The 9,801-nt window shown below is 32.8% G+C and overlaps 1 protein-coding gene across 1 annotated transcript; it reads right to left on the bottom strand.

Moving 5' to 3' along the window:
* Window positions 1-1,076: 1,076 nt before the first annotated feature.
* On the bottom strand, window positions 1,077-4,326 carry LOC103524424. The gene is made up of 5 exons (XM_008489439.2): window positions 4,167-4,326; window positions 3,238-4,043; window positions 2,782-3,082; window positions 2,386-2,607; window positions 1,077-1,594 (listed from the first exon to the last, which is right to left on the bottom strand). The coding sequence occupies exons 1-5, from the start codon at window positions 4,240-4,242 to the stop codon at window positions 1,077-1,079; spliced, it is 1,923 nt and encodes a 640-aa protein (XP_008487661.1). The 5' UTR covers window positions 4,243-4,326.
* Between the last annotated feature and the right edge of the window lie 5,475 nt (window positions 4,327-9,801).

The following is a 9,801-nucleotide window of genomic DNA, read 5'->3' as shown; positions in this document are numbered from 1 at the left end:
AACTGGACTAGATATTCCCCCCCCCTCATTTTAGGCGCTTTAACAATGTGTTAAAACATGTCGTTCGTGCCGGAACTACATATTGTTTTTGGAATTTTATTTTCCAAACAAATATACTAAAGTAATGTAGAGAAAAATGCGTTCGATTGTAAAGCTTAAAGTTTCTCTCAAGGCACGCTGCATTGTACAGGGAGAAATTTGGTTAAATTTTGGGTCTATTTATTAAGTTTTAGAAGTTCCAACATAATAACGCATCCACATGTTCCTCTCCATGTTTGTAATGTACGTATGTTTCTAAAGCAGATCTATCTGGTTTCATTAACGTTAAATTTTGGGTCTATTTATTAAGTTTTAGAAGTTCCAACATAATAACGCATCCACATGTTCCTCTCCATGTTTGTAATGTACGTAGGTATGTTTCTAAAGCAGATCTATCTGGTTTCATTAATTTCCAAGACTAGTGTTTTAGAGGTAGTTGAAATAGAACAAGACGTTAATGTCAGTCTAATGGTACTCAAAGTTGCACAAGAAGTTGTTGGTGACTTGAAAGTGCTACATGGTTGCGTAGATGGTACTGATTTTGTACTGACATTTTGATGATTTAATTTATTACCAAGCTCAGTGTTTTAGAGGTAGTTGAAATAGAACAAGACGTTAATGTCAGTCTAATGGTACTCAAAGTTGCACAAGAAGTTGTTGGTGACTTGACGGTGCTACATGGTTGCGTAGATGGTACTGATTTTGTACTGACATTTTGCTGATTTAATTTATTACCAAGCTGCCCTTTATTTGTTGTGAACAAAATTGATCCAGGATAATACTTATTCAAGGCATTATTTGTACCAGTTATTATTTCAACCTTTTGGGCAGGTTGTATCCCAACATCTCTATTAAGATAATAAACAACTGAATTGTGCTCCTTGGGTTTGAATGCTATGTCCATTATTTTGGAATGAAAGGTTGCCGTAGGTGCATCTTCTTTTTTGTTCACTAATGCTTTGTGTGCTGTAAGATTCAGATTACCACTAAACATATCCATAAAATTACTTGTAGGAAATTGATCATTAGTTTTGCTCTTATCGATCCATTATTTTGGAATGAAAGGTTGCCGTAGGTGCATCTTCTTTTTTGTTCACTAATGCTTTGTGTGCTGTAAGATTCAGATTACCACCAAACATATCCATAAAATTACTTGTAGGAAATTGATCATTAGTTTTGCTCTTATCGTTTGTGTTCGTTTCCTTTGAATTGAGATTAATGGCTTGCTTACTTTTAGAATTCCGCCTCGTATTCCGTAAGTTGATGAAATCCATCATATTGGTTGCACGTTGATGTTTATTCTGCTGTAGTTCTGCTATTCGCCCTGCAGACTCCTTTACATTGCTACAGCCCAAGTTTATGTCGTTTTCTTTCTTCGAATTCAACAATTTTTTGATTCCATTGTCTTTTTTGATGAAGTCAGAATCTTGGAGATACATTTCGAAAGGCAAAGAGAACATGTCAAGCAGTGACGATGTCTTACTTTTGACTCCTCGCGTTTGCCTGGGATTGTTTTTATCATCATATAAATTACCAACGAGATTCTGATTGGAATCTGAAAGACATTGGGTATTTTATACATAAATAAAAAATGTGAGAGACTCCATCTTCGTGTTTTGTTGATTTCCTAGACCATAGCTAAATACTTACCTACATAATAAAATTAAATTTAAATTACGAGGTCTAGGTAGGTTTAAGCTAAATTTTTCGACAGTACTTGATGGTAAATTAAATTTAGCATAACAAGCGGGGCCCGTCTCTTCGGGAATTTTCCGATATTATTACGAGGTCTAGGTAGGTTTAAGCTAAATTTTTCGACAGTACTTGATGGTAAATTAAATTTAGCATAACAAGCGGGGCCCGTCTCTCCGGGAATTTTTCGATCTTGGTTAAAGAAAATCAGTATTTATGTAGGTACCTACCTATTTTGTTTAATATTCAGTTTATTATTATTCTTGATTTGATTTTTTTGATTTTACTTTCATGTAATGATTTAAAATCAAGACTACAGCCCGTTCTCCCTTGATTCCCAATATAATGTTTAAGTCACCCATACATTTATTGGCATTTTTCGGCGTAGCTTAACACAGGTGACGCTAAAACCGGTCTTAAATTATCGACTATCTAAAACTTTCTCGCTTTGAGTTCATATGTCGACGTGACAAATTTCAAGATCAGAGCTCATTTGTGTGAGAAAATGTGAAAAAAATCCACCAAAACCCATTTTTTTGGTTTTTTGGCTTTATGGTTTTCTGGACAAAATTTGCACCACCACTTTCGTGTTCCTTGTAAAAAGACCTTTAATTTCATATTTACGAGTAGGTATAGGGATTTACAGAATAGTACCTTTAGGATTTTTCACAGTGACATCGGCATGCTTTTTCTTTTTAAATTTTCGTTTTTTCAACGACTTTTTACTTTTCTTTTTGTCTTGCTGCTTTTCCGGAGCTTCAAACTTTTGATTCGTTTTATTTTCTTTTTTAGAGTGCTTATGATGTTTCTTCTTTCTTCGAGCGAGAAGCATTCTCTTTCTCCTCTTGTCGATAATTATTGGTGCATCTTTGTTGCCTGTAAAATGAGGACCGAGTGGATATTACTCAAATGGTTCATCAAAGCATCTCTTAGTCTAATTTTGAGACCTATCCACTATAACTTTTTGACATACGTGGTCCATATTAAAAAAGAGAAAAAATATTATAATTACGAATAGTTTGACTTTACTTCTTTGCTAATTGAACTGACCTTTCTGATCCTCTACGCAAATGTTGTGGTCCACTGAGACCCGATTTTTCTTAACCCGATCGTTCAACTCCGTCATATCTTGATAAAGTTGATAGATTTTGTCTCCCAATTGATTCAGATTTTGTCTGTCACCGTCAGCCGATCGCTTTTCAGGCCGAATGTGAAGAACTTCATGTAACGAGTAATCTATAGGCATTTCCTTGTAATTTGGAATCAGACTTGAGTCTTTTGAATAGTGAGAGTCTGTTCTTAATTTCTGGGTTTCGGATATACCTTTCACTGCTTTCTCATCTTGTCCATTCTAAAGATCAAAGGAAAGCTATTAGACAAAATAGAATGTATGTTACATTGTCATCAGAGATTTATAAAATCCCGTTTGGAAGTATCTACCTACAGGGAATTTTTAAGAAGCACTATGTACAAATTATTGTTCCTACACATTGTCTCGAGACTTACCGAGTTTTTAGTAGCAACGTTTTTACTTTTCCCCTGTTTTCTCATTTTTCCTCGAGGGCTTTCTATCTTTGGAATCTTCAGTATTTTACGTTTGCCTTTCCCCGTTATTTTTTCGTCAAAATTGTGATTTCTGCCACCTGCAATCTTGCGAATGCCTTTGATTCTAACGTAATCTTTCGCCGCCTTGCGCAGAGCTCCGTCATGGCTGAAACTTCCTACAGCATAGTCCGGTTTTTCTTTTAGAGAACCAACATGTTTGGCATTCACGAAATTCACATTGTGGTTATTATTATCAGGGTTCACCAAGGGTTGCTTTTCGTCTGCTCCAATGAAATGATCTGTCAATCTATTGGACTTCCCTTGAAGTGGCTCACTAATATCATTAGATGCCAAAAGGTCATCATTAGTTTGCGCCAAACTATCACTGGTTCTCACCAGTTCAGCGCTGGTTTTTTTCAAAGCTGCATTTAGTCCGCTAGAATCAATTGAATTTTCGCCTGCTTGTGTCTCATCAAACCCACGATGGGCTCTTTGCGGATTGGCGAATTTTTTAAACCTCACTATACCAAGGTCATTGCTGTTCACCTTTGGTTCATATTCTTTATCAGCCAATTCTGTGTAACCACCACTACCTGACCATTGAGATTTCATTTTAGATTGAGAACTGACATCCTGCCCTGTGTGCGGTCCCAAAATATCTAAATAAGTGAACGGGTAGGACTTCTTAAAAGATTCACTGCTGTCTTTGGATACTGATGGTTTGTTTTCTTTGGATGTCAGGCAGTAGGGGTAGTTTCCTGTTATATCTGAAACAAAAATCCTGGTAATTAGGAACTAAATCTTGGGGGGGGGGATTGTACTTACCTACTCATGTATTTAAGCGGTATGGACAAACTTTGACCTTGGAAAGTTTTGAACACAATACGTACCATTTATGTCGTAAGCCGCATTTGAAAAAACTATAAAAACAAAATAAAACAATGGTTTTAAAAGACAACGGTTCATTTTAAAAAGTTCGAAAAAAATTTGATCAACATAGTAAAGTCGAAAAGTTCACTACATTTTTCGCTGTCAAAATGAGAAAATGTATAAAATGACTGACCACTTATACTGAAGGGTGTTTGAGTTTGAACCGGGACAGACGAAATTAACTAATGAAATATTTCCCTAGTAAAGTCGAAAAGTTCACTACATTTTTCGCTGTCAAAATGAGAAAATGTATAAAATGACTGACCACTTATACTGAAGGGTGTTTGGGTTTGAACCGGGACAGACGAAATTAACTAATGAAATATTTCCCATGTCAACTCATGCTTAATTCCGTCGAGACTTGGCAAATCGAAGTAACAATAACAATGAATTGATCCTAATCCGCGGTAGAAAAGCAAAGATATTTACAGTTTAACCCAGGATTGACTTTGATCCCGTTGGTATGCCCTAAATTAAACCTACTCCTGAACCACTAAGCACTTACCTATCTACTCAAGCCGTATTTTATTATGTGACTCTTTTAGATTCAACCAAGGGGATATGAATTTTTAACTTCAACACCCTGACTGCCAAAGCATATTCCATGGTAACTGAAAAAGATGGGGAAAATGAGTTTGTCAAATGATTGGTTTCTGTAAGTGAGATTTTTTTTTTATATACAACAACTGAATGATCTTTCTTTTATTTTATTTTAATAAATTATAAAGTATGTTTAAATTAATACTATAAATTTCAAAACTTTATTAATACAAATAATGAGAAATAAAGTAGAAGAAAAGGATGTAAGTTTTGTTTACTTATAAACAAAAAAGGGCTTGAATAACAAATACCTATGATTAGATTGGTATCTATTTTGATATTAATTGCTTTATAACTTTGACCGGATTATCTGATTCTGATCTTTACAAGCTTACTGTTTCTACCATTACAAACATATTGTTTTTTAAAAAACATAGGTATCTACTGGAATTTTAAATTTCTCTAAAGACCATATATCATAATTAGGATAGGTATAGATGGGCAAATCAAATTTATCACATAAATTATATCCAAATTTATAGCACTACAGAAGACAAAAAGAGAAAAGGAAAATAATACTTTGTATAGTTTTAAAATAATAATGTAATACTTTTTTTATGTACAGATGAAAATGTAGATATGAAAAGAGGGTATTTTGTAAAAAAATCGATCTAAAAATATCGGGTCAGATGGAAGTAAAAATTAAGAAGAAAGTTGTACGTGTTTTTTTGGAAACATAAAATTATATGTGTAGTAGTGTAGTAATACTTCACATGTCAAGATGAGTTTTTGAAGTTAAAATTACACACAGAAGTATCCATGTAATTTTTAACAAGGAAAAACATCTTGATGAAAAATAGTAGGTCTGTAATTCTGTATATCCGCCAGCGAATAACATGTTTGCTATTTTATCTTTCGAACTCAGGTAGGGGATTAGAAAATTCACTAAGGAACCTTCTTCGTGTGTAGGTATCACCTGCTTTGGTCCCATTTAAGTATCACTAAAATGTTAGTTATTTAACTCAATAAAAAGCTGCATCTATTATGGGGAGTACTTTTGGGAATCTTGGCTGCTATGTAGGTACGTTATACTTATTTCAATAATGCTGAAATTACGTTGTATAGGGGGAATGCAGGAATGACACTTGCAACTAAATAATGTATTAAATAATATCTAATATGCCCAGCTATTAAGGATACTACGTAGGTGCTCTGCTCTAGAAAAAGCGCTCTCTATTGAACGAATGGTTTACTAAAGCCTTCACAAGTGGCCATAACACAAATCTCAATAAGGCATGTGTTTCCAATTTCTATTCTCATCAAATGATATTGATATGTGAAAAATTAGGTAAGAGTGTAGCAAGTTCAGTTATGATTTCTTGTTGATAGCACTACCCAATAGCTACGTGATGCTCAAAAAGCCATGCACACAAGTTCACCTCCTTACTTCTGCACCATATTTTTCACCTCTCACTTTTCGAATAAAAAAGTCTGGGACACGAAAGCTAGAGACCTACCAAAAAAAACAACCCTAAATTGGGGGGAAAAAAAAAAAAAAAAAAAAAAAATCAAGTTAGTGAGTCAAATGAATTAAAGGGGATTATAATCATAAAAAACTTGAATTAAAAGGGGAAAACGAAGAGACCAGAGAAATTCAATCACAAATATAACGAAGCAATGGATATTTTCGTTCAAATACATATGTACTCCATGTAGTTTTGGTTATCTGAATGAGTTTTTATCTCATATTCTAACTGAAAAATGTACCAAATCAGAAGGTACCTAATTTATATAAATATATTTGAAAAATGATCTTCCAAAAACAGTGATTGATTGGAAGATAAATGAAGTGCAATCAGATAGATACTCAATGTGAGTACTGATAATGTAACACCTTTAGAAGAATTAGAAGACCAGAAAACATTGCTTCAGGATTATTTGTGTATGTAGTGCTTCAAAAGAAATCCTAACAACTGAATAGGTACATAAAAAAGGTAGAAAACATTGCTTCAGGATTATTTGTGTATGTAATGCTTCAAAAGAAATCCTAACAACTGAATAGGTACATAAAAAAGGTAAAAAAAAAGCAAACAACGCACACCAGCTTATAATAAAATCTACAAAAATGACATTTTTGAATTATAATTTGGAAGAAAAAAAACCTTATTCGTAATATTACTTGGGAGACTACAAAAATAAGCCAGGAGAGAAAGATCGTATCTAGAAACTACAAAATTAAATAACAATGAATAGAAACCAACAACTTACAATTAGGGACTTATGTACAAAGAATTATTAGAGGCAAAATAAAAATGAACAATTTATTATTGTTATCTAGAGGAGTTGAAAAGGAGTTGGCAAATAAGAGAACAATTTTTCGATTGAAAAGTGCCCATTCAATTTAATGGGGTAGGTACAATGGTACATAATACTTCACCCTTAATTTATTGAATAAATAAAGATTAATTTTGGGTGGTGATTTTAGAGGGTCACAAAATGATTCACCTGCAATTCCATGAAAACATACCGATTCCAACTCCTTAGATTTCTTTGAATCCTATTTCAACTCCTTAGTTTGTTGGACAAATTCTCAACTAGATATAAAGAAAGACACTGAACTGATTATCCAAAAGCGAAGAGAGAAGAGAAGGAAGACATAGGAGATAACCAGCCCTTCCGAGAATGAACCTTACCTGTTTATGATATTTTTTTATTTTTCAAAGAAAAATACATATCTACTAATAATAATTATTTACCTGCATAGACCCTAGCGATTATCCAAACCATCTCAGACTAAAAGTTATAAAATTGTTGTTATTAGGTACTTCTTATTTTATTATCTTTGCGATTTTTTCCCTTCAATTTTTGACCATGTTTATCGTATTTCATCGCCACAGTACATCGATAAGTAAACACGGTCTTATTTATTTAATTTATTATTGTTCTTGTTGGTTATATGCTTTTCTTCTAATTCAAGAGTAGATAGAACTGAGATGGATTTTTATTTTCTAGATTCTAGTCTAGATTAAACTAATTTTGAATGGAAGAATTCTAAACAAATACTACAATTTATGTAAGACTAAGACTAAAATTAACTAGAACGTTATGTATTTATTTTTTCTTCAGAGATTGAAGCTTCAAACGCTTTGATGAGAGTTATTGGATATTAAAAAGCTGAAGATTTTTTTTTTCTTTCGAAACTATTCTCATGTCATTAGGCTATGGTGCCAAGAAGAGCATTCACGTTAGTAAACCTGGGGCGGGAAATGAAACAAACAAAATCAGGTACAAAATAATAAATAGGTAAATATTAAGTAAAAGGTGTGGTATTGGATTTGATGGTAAAATAGAATTTTTTTTTAACCTTGCGTGTTGGAAAAGGGACTTTTTTTTTCATATTAATGATGTATGATTTGATTCAAATATGAACAATTTTATTAAAAAGGAAAAGGATAAGAAAACTCCTTGCGATTGGGTAAGAAAGGTATTGAGTCATATTGAAGGTATCTTTTGCGCTATTTGGTTGAATTGATTTCATTTCTCATTACATAAATAAAATCAGGGACAAATTGGATACAGGATACATGTCATTAATTCATAAAATTTTAGTGTGGTAGGTATACCTATGGTATATATTGCATGAGTACCTAATTCCATAAAATACTGTAAACAGGCCTAAATAAAAATAAAATAATAAGAATAACTAAATAACGTATAATGAAAAGTAGCAAATAAAGACTGGTAAAGCAATACAGAAAAAAACAGAAATCCCATTTTATTCGTCTTATTCATTCCGTCATCTTTACTGACAAATTTCAAAATCACAGTAAGATATTAATCCTATTGGAATACGTGATCTCATATTGTTTAATTATTACTAAAGTTGACTAACATTAATCTCGGTGTGACCTAGGGCACAAGGGCGCAGTTAATAGCTGCTCTAAATTTTTCACACGCATGCCCATTATTTACTTTAGACAGGTACAATACACATAAAAATAAAACGAATAAAAATGGGTTCAATGGAGGAAACAGACAAAGCGCTAGCAACACTCAAGCACCTTACACTGTCAAATGAAAGTAACAATGCCTATCTAATAACTAAAATATGTGAAATACTATTTTAAAAAACAATATAAAACTTAAATAAAAGAAAGTAAAGCAAGAAGATAATTTCATAGGAACCACAAAGGAGTTAATCGTAAAGTTTTGAACTTAAAGCTTGATTTTTGTAAAAACAAAGTCGAAAAAGTTTAAAATCTTTATTACATCTTTTCCTTTTTTTTACATAAGTATACTTTGATAGGTAGGAATAGAAAACCAATTATCTACGTGAATAATCAATAATTAGTAAAATAATTAAAATCAAAAGGGTAATAATGTATACTAAAATAAATCAGTCGTAGTATAAAGTATAAAATAAAAGTAAAATTTACATAATCAAATGAAGGTAGAAGGGGCGCAAAAAGGTGGTTAGTCTGATGTCATACTTGTGAATATTAAGATTCCTTTCTCCGAAAATCTATTCGTGTGACAGCGGACTCCAAAGAGTCTTTAAAATCACAAAAACTTATTCACCTCGAAACGCTTTTAAATCTTTAAATTGAGTTTGACACACCCCATCAAAATTTGACTGCAAAGAAAGAGAAGACATCTGACTTTTGAAAGAGAAATAATACAAACGAGGTTTTCTGTATGACTAAATTAAAATAAAAACAAAACAATTTACAAGAAAGTGTTCATAAGAAATGTGAACTTTTCGTGTAGTGGTTCAGAAAATATTTGAACAGGGAAGATTTTCTAGTGCTTCACGAAAGGACATCGTGATCAAAGACATGAGAGGGGCTTAATTAGATCCCCAGAATTTCTTGAAATAGGTCTCATCTTTCGAATTATATTTTGCTCCTCCTCACGTTAAAAAATATCTTCCCTAGATTACATACACCACACGCCGCACTGTGCCACTCTCATTTTAACATTTCTCGCTAGTGCTTCACGAAAGGACATCGTGATCAAAGACATGAGAGGGGCTTAATTAGATCCCCAGAATTTCTT

This window comes from Diaphorina citri, unplaced genomic scaffold (genome assembly GCF_000475195.1).
Source record: "Diaphorina citri unplaced genomic scaffold, Diaci psyllid genome assembly version 1.1 scaffold98, whole genome shotgun sequence".
NCBI classification, from domain to species: Eukaryota; Metazoa; Arthropoda; class Insecta; order Hemiptera; family Psyllidae; genus Diaphorina; species Diaphorina citri.
Note: the sequence above shows the minus strand (reverse complement) of the source record. Positions and strands in the feature narration are given on the sequence as shown.